At 41.2% G+C, this 23,718-nt stretch overlaps 2 protein-coding genes across 3 annotated transcripts; both read right to left on the bottom strand.

The window, feature by feature from the left end:
- Window positions 1-7,322: 7,322 nt before the first annotated feature.
- RPF2 (ribosome production factor 2 homolog) lies at window positions 7,323-18,412 on the bottom strand. Its single transcript, XM_042891761.1, has 10 exons — window positions 18,327-18,412; window positions 17,986-18,118; window positions 17,205-17,242; window positions 16,505-16,544; window positions 14,931-15,012; window positions 14,756-14,832; window positions 13,511-13,610; window positions 9,295-9,397; window positions 8,173-8,317; window positions 7,323-8,023 (listed from the first exon to the last, which is right to left on the bottom strand). Exons 1-10 carry the CDS (start codon window positions 18,347-18,349, stop codon window positions 7,844-7,846), a joined length of 921 nt encoding a protein of 306 aa, XP_042747695.1. The 5' UTR covers window positions 18,350-18,412; the 3' UTR covers window positions 7,323-7,843.
- A 313-nt stretch (window positions 18,413-18,725) lies between these two features.
- GTF3C6 (general transcription factor IIIC subunit 6) lies at window positions 18,726-23,418 on the bottom strand. 2 transcript variants are annotated; one of them, XM_042884996.1, is made up of 6 exons: window positions 23,352-23,418; window positions 22,523-22,603; window positions 21,318-21,381; window positions 20,722-20,766; window positions 20,079-20,192; window positions 18,726-19,256 (listed from the first exon to the last, which is right to left on the bottom strand). In XM_042884996.1, exons 1-6 carry the CDS (start codon window positions 23,406-23,408, stop codon window positions 18,964-18,966), a joined length of 654 nt encoding a protein of 217 aa, XP_042740930.1. In that variant the 5' UTR covers window positions 23,409-23,418; the 3' UTR covers window positions 18,726-18,963. The 2 variants fall into 2 exon arrangements, with proteins under 2 accessions (XP_042740930.1, XP_042740938.1); XM_042885004.1 differs by having other exon boundaries at window positions 20,079-20,189.
- Between the last annotated feature and the right edge of the window lie 300 nt (window positions 23,419-23,718).

Here is a 23,718-nt window from a genome sequence, read left to right as displayed (position 1 = left end):
CACATCCAGCCTCTGAAGAGCCCACAAAGAGGGAAAGCCACATCCAGTCTCTGAAGAGCCACATGTTACTTCAGCCTCTTGTTGTGGACTTTTTGTTCAAGCGGAGTTTCTACAATGCCTGATTCAGCAGCGTTCTGGGATCCTTCTCTGCAGAACTTAGGTATTACTGTCCAACAAGAAATAAGTGATTGTAAGCATTCAAAACTTGCTCTTGAAGACTGGACTTTGCTGATTTGGCCAAGAACAAAATGATCTTTAAGGCAAATCACAGTGAGTCTGCTATAAAGCTGACTGGGCCAAGTAAATATAAAGTTGGGGAGTTGTGGTATTTATTTTTTAGATTATCATAAAAGCCTCAGTTTTTATAAGTGGACTTTTTATGAATGGAACATGATTCATGATCCTTAGATAGGAATTAAATAAATATATTGTGGTGCTCTTATGGACACCCATATGGTTATGTGTGTGAGAAGACAGCTTTCTGTGTGCGACAGATGGGAAAAGACATTGAAGATCTGCCTCTGGCTTTCATTTTATAACTGATGATTTCTTCTCACCTGCAGGAAAACGCTTCCTGTATTCAGATCATCTTCAATTTGTTTCTGCAGATGTAATTCACACGTTCTGATTTCTCTTTTTCCAGTCTTCCAAGTCAGATGTTCAATGCCCAGGAGAAGACTTGGAAAACCAGAAGGATTCTGATTTCAGTCATCTGGCTTCTGCTATGAGAAAATGCCTCCCCTAAAGCCATCTCTTAAAAGTTTGCCTGCTCTTTCTTAGTGCTCATTTGTTCTGCTTACAGAATTAGGCCCGTGGAAACTAGCTCTTTACCCACTAGGTTGAAAAGTTCATTCTGTTCTACTTTTTAATAAAACAAAACTTTCCTCTAAGTTCAGCTCCCACAATCCATCACAAGCCTCATCTAGCTGGCACTGACCAAACGCTGACACCGTTTTAATAAAGCACATTTTTTTGACAGGTTTTTTTCCTTCTCTGCTGGCATTTAATACATTTTTTTTCTCTCAAGGCACACTGGTCAGGTAACATACATCTCCTGCCACAACCATGAGTCTCTGAAGTCTCATGAGTCTCTGTCCCTTGACAGAATCTCATCCATGAGTTCACCTTTTGCTCTAGATTTGTCATGCCATGTGCTGAAAAAGCATTTCATTTTCACCTCTTCTTATTGTTCCTTTAACTCTGCTTTTTCCTTAACAGACAGCTTTGTCTGTACGTGCTTGAACTCTTCAGTCACTTCACCACATAAGCCACGGAAGAATTTTTTTTTTCTAGGAATTGACAAAAAAAAAGAAGTAATTGCAAAGCCTATCAGCAGTTACCTCCTGAAAACAGCAACAGAGGGCTGGTGAAGTCCAAAAGAGATTTAAAATATTTTTCACAATTGAAGAAAACAACTAAATCTGTCTTCAGAGGAGCTGAGGACCGTGTGAGGAAGCAGTGAAGCTTTCCAAACATAACATACTACCACACACTCCTCTTGTACTTCTGCTCATGCTCAGACTAGGGCAAGCACAACCTCACATTTTATTCAAGTTCATTAAACAAAAGCATTCAACACAGCTCATAAAGCCTTTATTCATAGCACAGCTTCATAGCATCCAGTGATGGAGGAGAGAGGGGAGAAGAGCCTGTTGAAAAAAATCTTTAGAGTAGAAAAAATCTTTCCAGCTAAAACAGCAGCCATGTAAGAAGTTCTGTCAGAAGGGACAGAAGGGAGAAAGAGACCATTTCAAGAAGGTACCTGGAATGTTATTTTGGAGATCACCTTAAAACTACTCTGAAAAGATTTCTTTGTATTCTGCTACAAGGCACACACATAAGGTAGAGACTCTGTGACCAGGGCTGGGTGTAACAGATCTGGAGAGGTAATGGAAACCATCACATCGACCTCACAGGCAGGAAACTCACAGCTTTAGCATTTTGCCTTTGATCACAAAGCAAGTTCCTTCACAGAAAGTTCCTGAGTTGTTGCTGCCACACGTATAAAATAATGCCTGCTTCATAGGGAAAGCTGTGGTGAAGCTCACTCACAAGCATAGGTCCCAAAGAACATCAATTTCATAAGGACAGACACGAAGCACTGATCAGGGCACCATCCCACAGCTGCACCTTTATAACTCCTCACAGCAGCATCGCTGTTCTAGTCTCTTCACACTCTTGTCTATAAGGTGCATTTCTGCAGCTGTTTTAAGAAATATCATTATGCATATGCTTAAAAAAAAAAAAAAAAAGCCTAGAAACAGACCTATTTTCTGAAAAAATAAAGCCAGCATAATATTTGGCTCAAATAAAAATAATGTGCAAAGTAGTAGTAGTGTGTGCAGAGTGTGTCAACAGGAGCTTGAAAACTATGACCTATTATGAATTAAAAGCTTACTAGTGTTTATTGGTGTGCTGCATAAGGACTTTGGGGGTCCCTATTAATACTTTATAGCAAGGTTTTTATTTATTTTTGTATGTTTTTGCAGCAAGCCATCTTAATATAAACTTCCTGATACAGGCCATGCAAATGTCCTTCCTTTTGCTCATGAGAACTAAGGGAGTTAAATTTTTCTCTTTAGCCATGTGGCAGTTTGTTACAAATACATACTGCTGAAGAGCTTACATTTCCTTGTTGCATTGAGAATAGGTTCTGTCTCATGCAAAAGCATGACAACATGAGAGTGGGGAGACATTTTGCCTGCCTCTTCCATCCTACTTCCACATTCCCTCCCACACCTGTCCCTACATGAGAGAGGAACTTTTAAGTCAATGAGCTCAGAAAAACATTAGCAATTTGCATTCACAACTGAGAAGACACATCTCCTGGACATTTTTAGATAAGGAAACCCGCACTTAGTAAAAGGAGTAAAATCTTTATCTGAAAAACAGGCAGGGAGGGATGAGGCATCTGAACTATCTTTTGGCAACAGCAAGTGTTCATCCCCAGTGCACCCATCTACGGCTAACAAAGATAACCACCACTGCAGCAACAATTCCAGAGCACAAAGCAGTAACTCTCCTGCCAAGAGCCCAGCAGATGTTAATGATTTTATTTCACAGATTTAAAAGGGAGAAATAATGCCAGCACCTGAAGATGCCTAGAATCGAGCTTGGTCCTAAGCACAGGCTCATTTTGCTGCCTTCTCCACGCCATCAATGTCAGGAAAGAAGAAAAGACGTTTAAAACTGCACTACATCATTTTGTATGCGAATAATTCAGCTTTGCTCAGATCTTCGCAGGCAACATGTGGGACAACTGGGGGATCAGACCTAGCCAGCGTAGGTTCACAAAAGGCAGGTGCTGCTTGACCAACCTGATCTTCTACGACTGAGTGACCCACGTGGTGGATGAGAAAAAGGCTATTAACATAATCTACCTAGATTTCAGCAAGGCCTTGACACGGTCTTCCACAGTATTCTTCTGGAGAAGCTGGCAGCCCATGGCTTGGGCAGATACACTCTTTGTCAGAGAGCTGTAAAGAGCTGTCTCTATGCCTGGGCCCAGAGAGTGGTGATGAATGGAGTTAAATCCAGCTAGCGACTGGTCTTGAGTGGCGTTCCCCAAGGGTTGATACTGGGGCCTGTCCCGTTCAATACATTTAGCCACAACAACCCCAGGCAACACTACAGGCTTGGGGAAGAGTGGATGGAAGACAGCGTGGAAGAAATGGACCTAGGGGTGTTGGTCGATGCTCAGCTGAACATGAGCCAGCAGTATGTCCATGTGGCCAAGAAAGCCAACGGCATCCTGGCTTGTATCAGAAATAGTGTTGGCAGCAGGAGCAGGGAAGCAATTGCCCTCTGTACTTAGTACTCAGAGTACTCTGTACTCTGGTGAGGCTGCACCTCAAGTACTGTGTTCATTTCCTGCAGACTTCCTTGTGTGATCTACATCTCTAATGCAGTGGTGGACAGCTCTTCCTCCTGTCCTTGGCTCTGGCTCCTGACCTCTGGCTTTAGAGTTTAACTCCTAATTCCTTGTTTTAATTTTGTGCAGACCCTCTCACTAAGTGCCTCAATCCCTACATCAAGAAAGCAGGAAATTAAGCAAATAACAGTACAGAATGCAAAGCACCTCAACTTTGGGACAATACAAAGTTGATCTGGACAGACAGTAGGAAACAGGTCCCTGCAGCTATGTCCCATTGAAATTGGAGGATGTAAGCAAAGAGAGGCAAAGGGAGAAAATGACAGCAATCAAAACAGAAGACAGAGCACGTAAGGGCAATGCCTTTGTAACTATCTTGGAAGGAGGGAGAAATTCAGACTTTCTGGGTGTTGTGTTGCATAACAGGAAGGATTATGCTATTAGCAAGGGAGAAAGAATATAATGAGAATCTGATATTAATTATACATCTACTAAGTTCTGCTCAAAACCTTATCTCTACTTCCCCCTGTCAAATAGACAGTCAGTCTTTCTTTGTGCTTATCTTAGAGAAGAGGGCAGGGAAGATCAAGTAGACAGAACAGGAAAGTCATAAAGAAAGAGCAACGAACAGCTGTCTTAGAAGTTTATCAACATACATCTGCCATGTTCACTGCTCCAAGTAGATGATTCCCTTGCTATTTAGAATACCACTTAACCCAAGTTACTTTTAAGCTTTTTCTTCGGGCAGTGCTCCTATCTATTTCTTTGTCCACAAAGCACTGATCTCACCCTGAGATCACCCTGTGATCTCTGAAGTATCAATTCCCAGCCTCCTCAGGTAGGTCACTTAGAAACCTCATGCCCTCCTCAAAACACCTTTGCGGGTTCTTCCCTGGAATAGTGCATAAATGCACAACAGCAGTGTTATTCTTCCTCTAAGGCACTAGTCAGATTGTTTCCTTTGAACATCCATCAGTTTAGAAGGGAATCCTACACAGGCTTCATATTCAGGTGCCTTGTGTCTTCTTTTCCTTCTAAGATTTTAGGGAACGTGACTTCTGCTACAGCTCACTGAAATCCCTGTTTCTCAGGGATGTATCAGCCTTACTTAGAAGTACTTTGGCAATGTCCAAGAGGAGACAAGCTGCACTGGAGACACAGGAAAACTATCTGCACCACATGTAGTACACACATTCACATACGTTAGGTATGGCTATGTTATTATATATAGCTCACATTTTTCCACTTCCTTTAATACTGAAAATGTCTCTAACAATTCCGCTCTAGTTTCCTTCAATTTGACAGCATCTGAAATAAGCAACAGTCTTCAGCCTTTTTTTTTTGCTGGCTGGACAACACAGCGGTCAGTGCTGTACCAGCTATGGCTGGAGTTTGGCTTCCCTCCCTTCAGGCTCTCTTCTAACCCTCCCCAGCTACAACCATATTAGTGGGGGAGGGAAACCCATCACAGTCAAACCCAGAAAGCACTCAGTGAAAACAAATAAGGTTGCTAAGGAACCATCCAGGTAAAACTCAAACCCACAAAATTTGGGCAACAGGAAGAAGTTCACACGCTGGCTGCAGACAGACACTGCTCATTCCCCTCAGTGCTCGCTCTGTCATGTTGTACTAACAGAGATGGAGGCTGTTATTGCTGTGATCCTATGTGGGACTAATTCCCAAAAATGTGGGAATTCCAAGAGCCCAGCATATGGCATCACTCAGTATTTACCTGCCCCTCCTCCAACTTTTTTTTGAAATCATTCCATACAAAAAGAGCCAAGTAAAATGTAATAGTTAGAACTCATTGTACAACTGCATCATTACCTTTAATCACAGCAGCCTCATTTGCAATAGCAGTGAAGGTGCCAGCAGCACAGCACAGCAGCACATAAACCATGGGGATGCAGAAGGCACCAACCCCTGCCCGTGCCTTTCTGCCAGCTCAGCTCAGGGCAGTGCAAGCATGACTTCTCATCTGCAGCTCCACCTCCATTCTGCTGTGCAGGTACAGCCTCTGGAAGCATGCCTTGTCAGTGGGGAGCTTTTCCTCCAAACTAAACTCATCTCTGCAACCCATAAATAAAGCTATGTCCAGTGCACCACTGGAAGGTAAGGAGACAAAAAAAGGAGAGGTGAACAAAGTAGTTGTGCCTTGCACATGCCACAGAGCCCTGGGGGCCATGTTTATGTGCTTGCAGACCTACAGAGCTCCAGATGCAAGGGGCTCAAAGGCTGCCCTTTGAGCACAGCATGTTCTGTTCCCCACGCACACACCTACAGTGAAGCATCTGACAAGTTTCCTCATGCTTTAGAAGACTGTGAGAAAGAAGAACATGTAACTATAAAGTTGTTATATTTAGCCCTCGTATCTCCACTTACCTTGAGTCAAGCCAGATACTCAAACCACAGAACTGCCTGCCGTGCAGAGGTGCCATCTTACATGCTGTAGAACAGAGATCACATTTGCCACTCGTCTCAGGGCTTAATCGTTGCTTTGCAGCAAGGCTGAAACTTCTCCAAAACAAACGTGGTGAGTTCAGGATGAAGCCAAGCTAGCAACCATCTCCTTGCACACTGAGAAACTCACAGTGCCCACTTTGCACCAAGACAGCACCACTTTGACTAATACAAAGTACTTAGTAGAAACTGAACAAATTTAAATCCCTGATTGCAACATAACTTGAAAACAATTCGTATTAAAAAACACAGCCCAATAGTGAAAAATATTTTTAGGGAAAACATTGAAGATATATGCTTTTCTTAGCTAAATGACCTCAAAAAGACCCCAGACTTTCAAAGCCCTTTCTTTGTCATGCTGCAAGTTTCATCAAACCAAATGCAGCAAGAACACAGCGTGGCATTTGCACAGCCAGAGTTGCAGCTCAGCTCTTGCACAAGGACAGCAAAGCTGCCCAACAGCTTCCATCCAGGAATGAGGAGACAAGTAAAAATAACAAACGATCTCCTTCTGATGTGACGTTTCAGCTGACAAAACTTTAAGAGAACTGAATGGATAAGAAAGGACTGAAGAGCAAACTTGCAGCATTGCTGCGTTCATCGTGTACATAAAGTGCACATATTTATAATAATTATAGAATCCTCCCCAACTCACAAGCATAAACTCTGGAGAGAAGCAGCTCACAAACGCAGGTAAAGGAGACTTGTAACTTTCATGGTTGCTTCACATACTGTTAAATAAAGCATGGTAGAAATAGTTAAGATCAGCAAAAATACTAACTTACCTCTGCTTCTTCCATTCTGGGCGCAAATCAAGCATCAAAGATTGAAATTCAAACTGTTAAGGTTTCATTTATGCCTAAAGCAAACATCAGGTACTTTGCTACCATGGTGATGAACACAGCAAAAACACCTTAATCTCTTCTGATTCTGCAAATGTTAAGGAGGGCTTGGTGCAACAGTTAAGAGTAATCTGGCATTAGACACGTTATGGGTTCATACTTTAGAAAATGGTTTGGAGTTTATTAAGTATTGCAATTGTGCATAAACCGAAATACATCAGCAGTAAATGAACACAGAAGTCATGCTGCACACATTATGTGTACACATTATGCTGGTCCTGCAAAGAATTTATAAGATAGGTTGACTGATCAAGGTTTCCCAACATTGTAACCATAAAACTGTTAGGGAAATGAGTCACCTGCTTAACCAGCACATGTTTGCTCATATCAAGAGAATAAATATTCAGCTTTGGAAAACTAAACAAGTTACATCTTGTGTTTTTTGTTTCCCCCCTCCCCCCCCCCCTTCTAAATAAGCAGGTTCTAAGCTAAAGCTCAGTAACTCAATGTTCCCTTTAAAATGACAAATCATAAAATAATTTTTTGTTTTGTTTTTTAAATATAAAACCAAAGGTAAAGGCAGCTGAATCCTTTGTGTTTGTCACTTTTATATTACAATTTACATTAAAAAAATTAAGATACAAATAGTTTTCAAAGTTATTCCACACTATCACACAGATTTTGTCTTTTTAGGACTAATACCACCATCTTCAACCGACTTCTCTGCTGGTCTCTTTTTTAACCCCTTCATTTTTCTTGTCTGCAGTTTACTAAGATCTTGTTTCTGCATGTGGATTCGACCATAAGTTGTACCAAACACATCATGGGAGATGTTCTTTTTCTTCTTAGGCTGTAAGGGAAGAACATCATCAGTATTTCTGAGCAGAGCGTGGCTGTAGCTGTGGTGAGAAGCCAGGCATCTGCCTGTATAATCATTACCAGTAAGCCACCAAATCAAGTGCCTAAAACAAAGGATGCACATGATCCCAAGGTATTTACCTTTAGGGCTTTGGGTTGTTTTAAAGATAGCTTATAAAGGTCATCCGAAGCTAAATGTGTTCTCCTCATAACCAAATCTAATGAAGGTCCTATATCTTCCAGTTCAATTCTTGGTATTTTACAGCCAGATTTCTTCAGAAGCACCCTAGAAGAGAAGAACAAAAACAACAACATTGTCCTTTGTGATATTTATCTGTCTTCCTAAAGGGCAGTTTCAATCTTGCAGTTGGGAAGATCATTAAAAACAACTGCTACTGCTAATTCTATTATTGAGAAAGATGTCTATCAATAAGAATTTATAATTCACTTCCCTCAAAACATGAGTACACTTAAAATATGATCTGTTTAGCTTTTGTTTTTTTTTTAAATGGGATTACAACTGTTAAAACTCAATTATACTACCCTAAAAAGCCACACCATTCCATAAAATCAAAGTAATGCCCTGTGTATTAATAAACAGGGAAAGAACATATACTACAAAATGCTTTGAGCCTCGGGCAAGAAATTTGCTTTTCTTTTTGTGCTGTTTTGCTGTGTGTGTACTGTTTTTTGTTTGTTGAAGAATGAGACTGTAGACAGCTTTTTTTGTTACAAGAGAAATCAAAGTCACACAGAGTACGCACATTTTCAGCACTCGTAGCCCACAAAGGAAAGGCCATGAACTGTGAGAGCAAATGCCAGCGCAGGAAGAAAGATTATCTCATCCTGCATGTTCCTGTTTTCCCTTCTGTATCTCCGGCTACAGCATACTGCCTGCTGTTCTTCAACAGAGTCCCAGAAATCAGCCTGACAACAAGACTAAGTCTATGAAGCCTAAAAAGGTACTCCAAATTCATCCCCAGGTCTAATTTGCAACACCTTAGCAGTCCAACCATGAGAGAACGATCCTCCTAGCTAGAAGGAAGAGCTCAACAACGAAGAAATGAATATGTTTAAGTTTTAAGTGCTTTCCTTCTGCCACACAAGTTACTCTGAGTTACAGTGGAACACCTCTACACAGCACATGTTTTAAATGCAGTTCGCTTCTGCTCCAGGCAGTTCAATTACAGAATTACAGGCTAAAATTTGGGAAAGCTTGACAAGTGTACCTAAAGAGCAAACACGGATAGAATGCACACTCACTTGTAGCTTCTCATGTAAACTTTCCCATCAACAGCTGTGAAATGCAGAACGTGTTCTAACCCAGCCAGACGAATGTTGGGCACAGTAGGACCTCTGAAGAAATCTGAAAAAATATTTAAAAGTAAGTGCTCAATTTCTTGACTGAAAACAAAGCCAGGAAACAACTGTAACAAATTGGCTCATTTCGTAATGGATCCAAATGATAGCAGCGAGATAAACTCCTTGACTCTGAAGATTCTCTTATGGTATCAGAAAGGGTCTTTGTGAAACCAAGTGCGTGTAGGAATCCTGAGAGGAACTCTTCCCAGAGATAATTCAGAAGCAACGTACGTATATGGGATCTAAACCCAAGTGCGTGGACAAGAACAAATACCCTTTCAGAGCAGTAATTCTGTGTTAACAATCTGATTGACGTAGCAGAATAGTCTATCCCTCTATATTTTTTAGCTACAAAGTCTTAAAACTAAATGCACCTTATTTTATGTTTGGGCCAATTCACGTTCAGCTAAGCAGATCAGTGTGGAGAAGCCATTAATTCAGATGTGTTTTTAAGACAGCACTCAAGACTCTTAATCAGAGTCAGATTTGGAAGAACATAAAGAAGCGATAAAGACTTGTACAAAACAGAACAAAACTATTTTGTTTAATCTTATCTACCTTCCCTCTCAGTGACTTGGGCACGAAAGGTTTTGGTATGTGAATTCCTTCAAGCCTCCCCCACAACAAAGAACTTATGTTCTTTGAGTAAGAGATATTTGTCATCACAATTAATGTTTTCTCTATTTAATAAGCAAAACACACCTATAAAAAATAAACACTAGAAATACTTGCTTCGTTTGCAAACAGAACACCAAAAGACAAGTTAAATATAAAATAAGCCATCTTCAGTCAGCATTTTACGTGAGGCTATGAAAAGTACTGTGCAATCAGTGCCTGAAATAAGCACAGCAATCTGTCCAGCAGATGCAGGGGGTGGAAAAAAGAATGTGACCTTGAGTGAGGGAACAAGGTGTGCTAATAAACATAACAGTGCAGTGCTGAAACATGGGAGAACTGCTAACAGATGCAAAACACATCAGTCTCTTCCTGTCTCATTTCAGGTTCCTCAGCTAGTCATCTTTTCCTCCATTAGCTTTTTCAAGAGTATCAGCACTGGAATGGCATCCAAAACAAAGTCTTGCTGGCATGTATCAGTTGGAGTCTAGCCAGGAAATTTTCTTGGTCAGTTAAATACTCTCACTCCTCCTCTCCTGGGTTGAGTTTGTAGTTAAGGAGAAAAAGTTGCAAATACAATATTTTGTTCACTTTTTGCATGTACTTTTCCCTCTGACTCGTGCTCTGTGGGTTCACAAGTGTACATTTACAGCAATTCTACTGGCAACACTTCTCTTTTAGCATTTTCCTGTGGCATCAGACATCCTTTTACCCACAGGATGATCTCTTCCAAACAAATGCAGGTGGTCAGGAATTTCTGTTTCCTGGCAGCATTCAACAGCTGCAGAAACCTTACACTTCAGTGCACCCAAAGAGCTGAAATTTTTAATGTTTCTCAATTTACATCTCTTGCTTTAGTTGGACTAGAATCTTGCTTTCTCCTCTCTTTCCATTCCCAGTTCTTTCTCCCTCAACACATTTCCAGAACTTCTGATTTACTTTTTTCTGCAGAGGGCTTCACAAACCCAATTTATACTAACCTATACACTTCTTATATCAGTTCATACGCAGAAGGTGGCAATACTGTAACCTCTGAAGCTACAATTAGCATTAGAGGAGTTTAAACTCTATCCCAGACTTTCCAGACTTTTTTCCCCAAACATCCCCTTTCTTGACCAGATGGAACCCAAAATCCCTGGGGTGGTCAAAAGTCTGTGTGAGGACATTAGTATGAAGAACAAGCCAATCTAAAACTGTAGTAGTCTCAACAAATCAACAGTTTAGAAAGTGTATAAGAAAGCCATGTAATGCCTAATCATCTTTAGGACCAAAGTGGCATGCAACAGCAAACTAGCCAGCAGGCAGCAATTTAAGGGAAGAAATACTTCATAAATGCAAGCATAAGTAGTTATTAGAGTTTCATGAACTGCGCTCCAAGAACTTACACTGAAAATGGATTCCTGTCCTACTACCTTGTTAGACAATGAAAACAGAGAAAGAACAGCATGTCTTACATTCCAGGCTTCTAAAAAACAAATTCAGCTGCCATTTCTATCTTCTAAATAAATTCTTGCACTTCACATTTTAAGCTGGCTACAGTGTTTGCTTGACATGAAGACAGTAAATCACCCTTGGTTTTTAATTCTACAAAGAAACTGCTGTAAGGTGATACTCCTAACACGCACAATCCCTCTTGGTAGCACAAAAGCCAATGAAAGCTTGGTTGTTCACCAGCATCACACTGCGTGGGCAACAACAAGTTGCTCGCTATCTAATATTCCCACTGGGATTTCAGCAGATCTAATACTGTAACAAACTACTTGCTGTTGTTAAAGGCGTTTTTCTTTCTTAGAAATGAAGTCTGAGCTTAAAAGCACTATCTTTGCAGGAACAGAATGAATCTGTTCTCCCCTGTCAGTTAAGAGCAGTCAAATTATCAACCAAATTATTTTAATTGGTTACTGATAGATTCAAGTCTTCATATGACTTAGCCTTCCCCTTTTATCTATTGTCTTTCATTTAGGTTCCTCACAGAAGTCAACAGAACATCAGGACCTGGAGTACTTGGAATACATGCAACATATTTGAGTACAGTTGACAAGAGAGTTATTACATGTAAATTAACAGAAGAAATGACATGCGAACATCAAAATCAGAGGACAGGAAAGACTTGCCAGTTCTTTGGCAACTATCTAATGATGCGTGTCTTCTATTTAAAGTATCAAGTTGCTTGATAATGGGGTAGATGAAGACACCTGGATGCGAATCACCAACACTGTGCTGGTGTTGGAACGAGATACATCTTAGAAAACAGAGCGGGTACATTCTGCATGTAATGTAAATACTCATTTACAGTGACACAAATATGCATTAAACTCATTAATCTTCATGTTCAGTGGTCACCCAACTTCAAAGGTCCATAAGCACAGTACTAGTCTTTCATATGCCCAAGGACCACTCAGCTGTATTGAAAGGATAGAAGTGTTCTCTTCTGCTCCCTTTCAGTCTCACTGTAGATGAAACATCCTGCTTTAAGGAATCAAAAGAGCAAGTGAGAAAAAATAAAATCTAAGGTCACTTTCTAAAAAGCAATGATTCTGTCTGTTTCCCTAGAAAAGGGAGTCCAATCATTATTTACATAAAAGGAAGATCTTACAAAGATGGAAGATTATGAAACAGTACAACCCAAGAATGGAACTGGAAGAACATGCCTGCTCTTCTCAGGCCAGTTTCGCTTCTACTTAAGCTTATAGAAGTAATATACTGTTAAGAAAGCTGTTATGAAGCATAAAAAAAACACACCACTGTAACAACCTTTTTGTTTTTTGGGTTTTTTTTAAGTGTGAGGAGACACTGCACCACATGACCTGCAAGTCCTAGGAAGTTACCCTAAGAAGTTTCATTATTTTTTTGTAGCTCCTCAGCTAAAGTCAAAAGTTAAAGCGTGCTTTAACTTCTGACACTTCCAACCTTGAGGTAGAATAAAACACTTCAAGTCATTTCGTTCATTAAGATCTCAGCCTGCCTGGACATTATGGCACAGCTATTATTTACAGCTAGTTTTTAATGCACGCATTCATTCCAAATACTCAGATCAATGGCACTTTTGTGAGAACTGGCCAAATTTCCAACAGAAAATGCTTTCATAATAGAAACACAGGCTCAATTATATCAACACTTTCTGTAAGCAAAAACATCCCACTTAATGAAATTAATCCACTGATTCAAAATTAGATATTCATTTTGTCAGGAAAGTAATGTAGCAGTGTAATTTACAAGGTAAATACTTTTTTGAAAAATGCCAAAATTCCCCACACAATCAACACTGTGAATATTAGTGAGCATACATTTTCAACTTTGGGGTCTTTTAGGCTAGTTGTCTTCATCAGTCACGATGATTACTTAACTCTAACTTCATGCCACGTGAAATTTACAAGTGTCTCTCCTCTTGGTTTCCTTCTGGGTCAAACAGGAGCAAACAGTTACTGACAAGCCACCATTTCCCAATATCATACTGCGACAGATTTATGAGATCCCACTGCTCAAATAATAATACACTGACCAATAAGAAGGCTCTTCAGTCTCCTGTATTCTTCATTTAAATCAAACGTGTCACCAGCAAATATCAACATAGGTTTTGTTCCTTCAGGACATTTGTTGTTCTGTGGGATAAGAATTTTAAAGCAACAAAAATTCAGACTGTATTAGGGAACTGATTATTGTATTAATGGCTGGTTATCCATTCAACACTGAATGAAAAATGGTGACTCTGATCTCTAGACAGAACAGACAACTTCTTTTCTTGTGACATGCGTATGGAAAGATGTGTTTCTAAACAAATGATTTGTATTACCAGGTTTTAAAAACGTATTCATATAAAACATGCAAAATAACTCCTTGCAGTGAAAACAATTAATTTGACCACAACTGTGAACAAAAAAACTAGAGATAAACAGATCTGCTGTACTTTGATACTGGAGAGTACATGAGAAAAGCCAAAAGAATAGTCAACCACCAAATTCTGATTTTGACCAACGAACACAATTACTTGATTAGAACTTCCCCACCATAAACACTACAAACAATCTGACTTCAAGGAAAAGGTTCACATTTATAAAAAGTGAATTTTTTTCACTCTACCTCTGGACAGCCCTGCAACAAACTAGTGAAAGCAAGGGCCATAAACTTTCCTTATTTTTGCAGCATTTGAAGTATTTGGAACACTTTTAATAAATTTTCCACCTTCAAAACATTGTCATACCAACACGGCTGCACTGATGAAAATAATTCAGCCGGAGAATAAACTCTCCCCTGTGCCACTGGTTCACCTTCTATTAGATTAATTCTCCAGAAAGATCAGCTGCATAGCAATAAAGATGTAATGGGGTGGGAAAGTTGTAAGCACTGCTATCCAGAGCTGTATTTGTTGGCAGCTGGATCACCATCTGATTTTTAATGTGATTGAGATTTGAAAAATGCCTATTTATACAGAAACCTCCCCTGAACAAAACCTGAATAAAGAATTGTGTACATGCAAGTAATTAAAAATAAAAAAATAGGAATAAAACAAGTCTGAAAAAAAGAATTTGTAAATAAAGTTGTAGGAAGCTTACAGCAAGCTTGCCATATGCAAACCAAAGAAAAAGCACATAAAAGTAAGGCTGTATGGAAATACAAAGTAGCAATACTCGAGTACAGCGTGAAACTATTTCTTTAAAAAAGCTTCTGGTTTTAAGATGCAGAAAATGTAAATGCACCGACAAAACCCACCAGTAGATGTCACTAAAAGTCTGTATCAACTCCTCACCTTGATGTCTTTCAGGGACACAAAGTTCTCAATGCCTAGCTCAATCATGTCCAGCACGTGGTAATCAAACATGCGACCTGCAAAAGAAAAGGAAAACCACACCAACATGAACACTTAAATATCTGTTGAAATCTAGACTTTCTATCCAAATAGCAACCCAAGGCAGACACATTACCTACTATCAGGTTATTGGGTCGCTTCTTGTTATGAGAGCCAAACAGAAACAAAGAACAATCTGATTTCTTGGAAAAGAATTCCTACAATTAGGAAAGAGAAAAAATGATAAATCATGAGTTTCACCTCATAAGCACTTAAAATATTCAGTACACAACCTGCTTCTAAGAACTGCATTTATCAGAAAAGCGCCACAGTTCCTATACCTACACCTAGCAGCTGTGAAGCAGAAGAACCTGCATATCTCCTCCCAGCAACGGCAGCAGTTAAGAGGCTCATAAGAACACTCTGCCTTGCCTGCAGCTCTTCATTTCTGGGAGGTCAAAGACACCTCCCTGTCTGGGCGAACTGCATTACAAATCACACTTCAGCACTGAGCTCTGCCTCCAGGTCCCAGAAAAGTATTGATTGAAGACAGATAAAGAACAGACCTGCAGGGGACTCCCATTGAAACCTCTGCACACAGCTCTTCATTACCTCACTTTGACACCTGTAAACATTTTTAACAGCTGCATGGCACTTCATTAAAGAGATGCAACAAACTCAAAGGCCTAAGATGTGCCCCATTTATACTGTAACATCTCATGCACCACTAAACTGACTTTTAAAAAAATGTATGTAATCAAGTTCAAAACAAAAAAAAACCACTTGATTTTCTGTATCTCTCTGATTGTTCACTGATACACTTATCAATGACCAGACTTATTCTAAGAATGCAGATGCAATGATGACCAGAAGCATCAGAATGTTTTTAGCTGTCATGTTTTCCTAGAATATAGCTAGTTTCTATATGGCTGTGAGCTAAATCATCCAGCTACGTGCCTGCAAGGAGTTAATTTTCAGCTAATAATGTTGCACATTTTTCCTGCTGCCTACAGTTTCACGTTCCACTAAGAAAAAAGGTTTTTACCTGACACATCTACATGATTTTTTATTTCATACACATATTTACTTACTACTGTAGCCCCCAACTCCCAACTTCAGTGTGCACTTTCAGTGACTTGTTTTAACAACTGCCCTTCATGTTGGAACGCTGATCCCTGTTTCCTATACACGAGCCAGCAGTAGCACAGGGCAAGTTATTGAATCAAGTTGCTTGGTTCCCACTGATCATATTTTGAGATAACTCATTTCTGTCTTTAATGCAGAACCACAACCATATATCACCACCATTCCTGTTTTGTTGAATATACTGATTTTATGACAGATATTTCAGCACTTCAAGTGAACTGCTAGGAAACCAAAATAAAACTCTTAATTCTTCCTTTTGTATCAAGCACTGTTACTTATAACAGTATTACACTTTCCTAATTTTGCCTGTCAGTTTAGAAAAACAAGTATTTAAGGTAAAAACAACATCCTCACAACATGGGGATTCTGTCTTGCAGATGGAAGAATAAAATGCCTATGATACCATAAATCTAGATGTAATTCTACCTTCAGCTTATCCAGATTCATTACAGACTTGTTTTTCATCAAACTTCCGATAGTATAACAGAAAATCATCCTCCAGAAATGTTATTCGTGATTTCACAGCTGAAAGATCTCATAAGAAAAGATACGGTCTATACTTACCAATGATGTCTGGTCCTCAAAAGGCCTGGTAATATTTTTCCTGACAGGAAGTGAGGATAAAAAAAAATTGTAAAGTTTGAGATAAGCACTCCAGTTATTTTTCTGATAACATTAAGATTCTGGATTCTGCTGCAAACTGCAGCACTAGAAGTTCAGTGTTAGTTCAAAATGCAGGCCACATTTATATTGCCAGGTGTTCTTCAGTGCTGCCACTGCCATTTTAAGTAAACTTTTCCAAGATTCCTGTCTCCTGGAGCCCAACTTTCACAACAACCATGTCAATGACACTTTATGAACTACTGACTGCTTGTTCATCCAACGTTAAGTTTAGCTCTTAAAGTTGATGCTTCTATCCCACATTCATACAGACAATGGCTTCCCACTTGGAGCAAGATTAATCCTGTCATTATAAGCAGCCTACCTACCTACCTGACAGAACCTTGCTAGATGTTTGCACAGCTGAGGAAGCCAATTGTCCAAGTCTGTTGAATCCTGCTCTGTTAACATCTGCCACAGAACTGCATCAACAATGGCTCTACATCAACACTGACCACGTCCTGCTGGTTTCCAGTCTACTAAAACTTAAGATGAATCTCAGCCACCTTCTGTAACCCTTTGCATTGTTAAAGCCCCCATGGTAACCAGCATCTCTGTTCACGCTTGGAAATTAACAAATCCTGAATTGTACATGATCACTTACTTTTTATACATCACAGCAAAAGGCTTCTTCAGAGCATACTGCAAGAGACAAAGTTAAATGTGTTACATCAAATACATCTAAATGCACAGCACTGCTTTTCCTTAAACTCTAAAACTTACAGGAGCCCAATAAACAGTATAATTGTTTGTGCAAATCAATCTAGAAAATAAGTCAGCTGTAAAAGTCTGCTCACAATAAAACCCTCCACTGTGGCAATCCTGTCTCTGGATCACAATTAAAAGAAGAAGGATTTATTTCTAGAAACTAAAAAACAAACTAAGAAACAACTGAAATCAAAGCCACGTAATATAAGCCCATTTGCCTGAGGGGGGAAGAAAAAAAAACACACCAAAAAACAAAACAAACAAACAAAAAAAACATTGAATGAACAGCCATCTGAATACCATCAGCAGAACATAGCAATGAAATGACAAAGTGTGGTGAGAAAGCAGCACGAGAACAGCTACTACATGTAACTACTATGTTTTCAGGTACTGTGACAGGATGTTCAAGTTTCTATTTTGGGAGGGCTGAACACTTGGCATCAACACATACACAAGCAGCCTATGAGACTTGGATGGGCTTTCAGCTGCATGGCCCAGTCCAAACCCTGCACCTCACCCTGTTTTCAAATATGCCTGCAACACTTCTCCTTACTGAAAGTGATACAAGGTCCAGCATATCTTTAGATATAGAAAAAAATAATGAGAATAACTCGAGATTTCTGTCAGGGTGCAAGAAAAATAAACACATCTTACTGGATGGGTAGGTAATGACTTACAATGTCTTTAAGCACTTCAGTCACCGTTGAGTTTGCATTTCCTCCTTTTATGAGCATAGCATTTTTTGTGTTTTCTGTAAGTTTGGGCTCTCTCTTCTCAAGAAACCTTTTCGCTCTCTTGGTTTTGGGCTTTCTACAACAACAAATTCACAGCTAAAAACACATCTACTTAAGCGGAGCAGTGCTACACGAGGTGCATGGAGCTCATACAAATGAGAAACGCCACGGCCGAAGCAAGACGCCGGCCTTCCTCCTCCGCCCTCTCGGTTCCCCCGTCCCACCCTCACTCCCGCAGCTCGGACGCGGCTCTCCTCGCCGCTCGCGGCTCTGCCCCCACTCACACCACCCGGTCCAGCGCGTCCATGGCAGCCCACGCGCAGCTTCCGCTGCGTCACATCCGGCATCCAGGGCGGCGCGAGGAGGCGGGCCGCCGCAGTACGCATGCGCGTGGAGCACGGCCAAAGCGCGCGAACCAACCCGAGCCGCAACATTTCCGGCTGCAAGCCGTGGCGGGTGGAAGCGTCGCTTTGAAACGGGGCCACGCCTGAGTCACGTGGCTCAGCTTACGCACCGCTGAGGGGCGTTATGGACCTTCGGCCGAGCAGCTGTCTGCTCTGTCACTGCAGTACGTGGGCACAGCAGCCCAGTTTGAGCACGACGCAAGGGGATGCCACATCGGGACATCCAGTTTAAACCACGATTCTTTTTCCTGCTTTTTGACAAGATATACAACACATCTGTCTTTTTCAAAGGTAGGGTCTTTTTATTACTTCAGTTTCGAGGTAGAGATGCACACGTTTCCAATCAACATCAAAAACAAATAAAACCACTAAACATCTCCCCCGCATAATCCAAACACGAAAGGAATGTAAGAACACAATGCCAGCTTTTCCCACTACAGACTGCTTGGGTAAAATAAAAATTGTGTCGTTGGCCCATTAATTCAATGAAGAGATTCTGAAGAGACAAGAACTGGTATCACGGAGGGGCATCATCTAAGGCAGCGCTTCCAGAAGGAGAATCCTCTGCCTCAGAAGCAGGGCTGTCAGGCAGAGGGACAGAAGAAGCATCCAAGTCATAGGGCTTTTCCAGATCACAGTTCATGTCAGAATTTCCTCTGTCACTCACCTCCCCCTCTGCCTCCTCAGTTAATTTATCTCCAGCCTGAGCTGACTCCTCAGAATCTTCCTGTTCGTGCAGAAAGCTACAAATCGTGTTCGGCCTGCTGTAGGAAAAGTCTCTGTCCTTGATCTGTAACCACTCCACACCACCTGATGCAAAGAAGGAAAATCAGCATTAGTGAGAAAAGGAGTTAAGCTAGGAAAAAAAAAATAATAATAATCATCTGTTCACAGATTATCAATGCTGAGCCAAACTAACATGTAAGTAAAAGAACCATTTAGGATATAAAGACATATTTCAAAAAATTTGGATCAATATTAATTCTGCACCGAGTCTCTCCTTGAATTGATACCATTCATTTTCCTTGAGAAGTAGGGCTACGAATAACAGAAAGGTCTATTTAAAATTAAGTGAAACTTAGCTGTTGAAAAATTAACAATGTGCAGACTAAACTTACCAGACATACAAACTTACAAGACTATATATATATAAAAAATATAGCAAATGTTTTTTTTCTGTTGTCAGTCAGGAAAAAAAATGGATACTTGAACAACTCTGTGTAGTTCATTGAAGTCATCAGCTCAGCATCTAGAGAGCAGTCCCAAGGAAGGTAATTAAGAGAGTAACGAAAAACAGGAATGTCGTAACGACGAGACAGACAAACTATTAAGTGCAAAAGTATTTCCTCAGATTTCAGAACAAGTGCCAACACTTCCATATGACAGACAAGCATACCAGGGAATATCAGCATATGTCTGACCAGTGCTTACATCCTTCTGCAGGAATCTCCTACTGGCATACTGGAGGCAACTCTGAGCAGAAGGAATCTGCTTGGGTTTTTTTGTTTGTTTGTTACGTATACATTTGTTGCCTGAAGAAGGAAGCTCCTCTAATTTCTGCATTCTTTAATCAAAAATTCAACTCAAAGCTGACCCATCAATGACTCTATGAATGAGAGCAGGAACACTGACCAATGCTTTCTTCTCCTTCCTTCTTCTCTGTCAAAAGCGTCCGTGTCATGTTCAACTTCTTCATTGTATGACACTTGTACTTCAGCTGTAGTTTTTGGTTGCCTTCAGCATCTACTATGAAGAGAGGAGGAAAAACAAGTCCCCAAAAAAAAATCATTATAGTGAATTCCACTATCAGCTGAAACAAGACTAAGATTATTGGAATGGGTCCAGAGCAGGGCGCTAAGATGGTGCTGGAGACCTCATTGCAGCCTTCCAGTACTTGAAGGCAGCATATAAACAGGAGGGGGAATGGCTGTTTACGAGGGTGGATAGTGATAGGACAAAGGGGAATGGTTTTAAACTGAGACAGGGAAGGTTTAGGTTAGATATAGAAGGAAGTTTTTGACACAGAGGGTGGTGACACACTGAAACAGGTTGCCCAAGGAGGCTGTGGATGCCCCATCCCTGGAGGCATTCAAGGCGTGGCTGGATGTGGCTCTGGGCAGCCTGGTCTGGTGGTTGGCGACCCTGCATGTAGCAGGGGGGTTGAAACTAGATGATCATTGTGGTCCTTTTCAACCCAGGCCATTCTATGATTCTATGATTATTCTGAATCTCACAGGCTTTTACAATAAACAGGACATCAAATTGTTACCATTACCATGCTCTGTGTTTTCCTCAAAAAACACGCAGGTTCCCAGGGCATCTAAGGAAAACAAAGTGAAATAGCCTTAGACACTAATTTCTATCAGCCACAGATACTGCACTCACTGTCACAACTCTAGAAATGCTGATTTCCAGCCTCACCTGAAGGCCCAGCCTTTGTTAACCACTTGCCAACTCAGAAACAGATAGCAGTATCACTGTCATTGAATGTACAGTAGAGGGTTTCAGATCATTTTCTTCCCAGTTATGTCCCACAAGGCAAAGAGGAGCAACAGTTTGCACAGCATGTCAGTCCTGCTTATACAGGAGACTGCAAACGCCTACTCCAGGACATCTTATACCCCATATTTTTTTCCCTTCAGAAATAACAGGTGGTACACTCCAGAATCAAGTCCAGGCATACTTTCCAGTAAATAAATACTGGATGTGTGGCAATTTTAGATGGTGCTGCTCTCTATTATTATACAGACATCATCAAGATCTTCAGTTCTTCATTGCCTCATACCCTCCATTAGCATTGATAAACAAGACTAATGTTAAGAAAGTTCTTTGGGTAATGTGAAGAAGGAGAGATTCTTTTATTTTTCCTACCTTCATAATCTCCTGCAAAGACATATCTGTCCACTTGCAAAATGGGTCTCTCTGTCTCTATTCCCTACAAAGAAACAGGAAAAAAAAGTACATGTCATGAGTCCATTTCTTACTGTACAACCAAAGTGTGCTCAGCACAACGCAAAGCAGAATCTGTAGCTGTAGTAGCTTTTGTCAGTTATCCCATGATACGATATCAACAGTCTCAAGGAACGTTTATGTTGTGAATAAGACCAGGTAGACTGGGCATGAGTAATGCAGCTATTTAAAGCTTTTCTAACAGCATTGCAAGAGAATCTTAAAGCACAATATTTATAAGCACCCCATTAACACTGTTGAAAAGCACATACTCATTCAGTGACCAATTCAATAATCAATCATCACTGTAACGCATTTCAAGAGAATTAGGTCAGACACACGAAACCAATCCGCTTATAAAAGCACATTCATCCAGCAGTGGATAATTTATGAATTTGGACTGCATTTCCTTATTTAATATTTTCAAAATTGACTCTACCACCTCACACAGTCTGACCAATTGCACACACTAAGATGTTTGCTTCCACCTTTGTGGCTGGCAACATATAATAAAGGTCTGGTTATCCTTCACATTCACAGTAAATAGAATTAGCCAGACAACATCTGCAGGAACACAGTGCAATGCAGAAACATGCAGCCTTTGCCGTGTCCAAGTTATTTAAAGAAATGTGCTTCGCATTTATTTAGGTGTGCTAAGATACATGATTTTAAAAACTCAACTAAGAACTTAAAAACAGAATGGATAATAAAAATGTATGCGCACTTCACAGAACCATAGAAAGGCCTGGCTGAAAATGACCACAATGATCATCTGGTTTCAATCCCCCTGCTATGTGCAGGGTCACCAACCACCAGACCAGGCTGCCCAGAGCCACATCCAGCCTGACCTTGAATGCCTCCAGGGATGGGGCATCCACAACCTCCTTGGGCAACCTGCTCCAGTGTGAAATATACTTCTGAAAGTATTTCCTAAATTCAGGAACAACATGCTACTTCCAATAGAATGACCACAACCCGCAGCCAAGCGCAGCCAAGAGAAGTCATGTAACTCTCTACCAAAGATTTTATCTAAATTTCATTGACTTCAAGGCATTTGGAAACAGCCCTGCTCAGTTGTTGACTTGTGTACTCACTTACCCCTTTCCTATTGTGCTGTAATCACTCACCAAAATCTTGCATTTGTTTTCGCATTTTTCTAAGAAGTCTGAATCAATAATTCCCGAGAGCTCCACCATCACCAGCTGCTCCTACAAGATAAGTTATAACATGCACCTATTACTGATGTACCTGAACTCTAGAAAAAAAACACAAAGACACAGACCTTCAGCTTAAACAGACCCTAAAACAGCTTATTCTGCATCCAGCCCACAGGAAATGGCAGACATGAGAACACCCAGGGGAATGCTGCTCCCCACTGCTCCATCAGACACCTGCTTTACACCTGGCCAGCCTGACCTTTTTCTTCCTAGCTAGGAAGTTTCACCCTTGAAAAGCCATTTACTTTGGAAAAACGAGAATCAACGTGGAGAAAGTGGTGTGAGCTATAACAATGTGACGGTTATACATTTCAAAACACATTTTCCAGACGTTAAATATCTACCTAAGGTAAGGCATACTAGAACGAGAGGTAAAATTAAGCAAATACTGCTTGAAACAGCTGCTTTAAGAGGGATAAGAAGATCGCTAGTACCGGAAAAACGCTTTCCACTAACACTGTTTTCCAAAAAACTTAACCGAGAACAGCCGCAGGGACTTAACTTTCAGAACACGGCCGCTGCGCAGGCTGCGACCCACCGCACGCAGCGGACACGCGGCCTCTCTGTGCCCGACTCACGGCCGGCCCAGAACTCACGTCACCCCGGCCCTCCTCACCCGGCTCCGCGGCCCATCGCGAGCGGCGGCGCCAGGCACACCGGCGAGACACGCCCCAAGGGGGCGCCCCTTCCCCTACCGGTGCCCGGGAAACAGAGGAGCCCGAGGAACACGCAAACCGACCTCCACCTCGCCCTCATCTTCCTTCTCGCCCCCCTCCACGCCCTCCACCGCCGCCATGTCGCCGGCCGCTCCCCCGCCGCTTCGCCTCAGCGCACACCACGTGGGCGCGGTGCCGCCATCTTAGAGGGGTCCCGGCCCCGCCCCTGTCCGTGCCCCCAGCAGGAGGCGGCCGTGAGGCGCTTCGTCGCGGCGCTGTCGTTACGCTCGCCGTGCGTCTGGCGAAGGTGCCTTCCTACTCACTGTGCCAACGTCATTAATTAAAATGTTAAATACCTGTGATAATAATAAAAGCTGGTGCTGAGGGAATTCACGGCAGCTTCTACTTAAGCTCTTGCCTTAAGAAGGAGAACACAAACGTCAGTCTAGC

This window comes from Lagopus leucura, unplaced genomic scaffold (assembly GCF_019238085.1).
Source record: "Lagopus leucura isolate 7727_CA_CO unplaced genomic scaffold, USGS_WTPT01 Super-Scaffold_73, whole genome shotgun sequence".
Classification (NCBI taxonomy): Eukaryota; Metazoa; Chordata; class Aves; order Galliformes; family Phasianidae; genus Lagopus; species Lagopus leucura.
The sequence above is the reverse complement of the archived record's forward strand: the minus strand, read 5'-3'. Positions and strand labels throughout refer to the sequence as shown.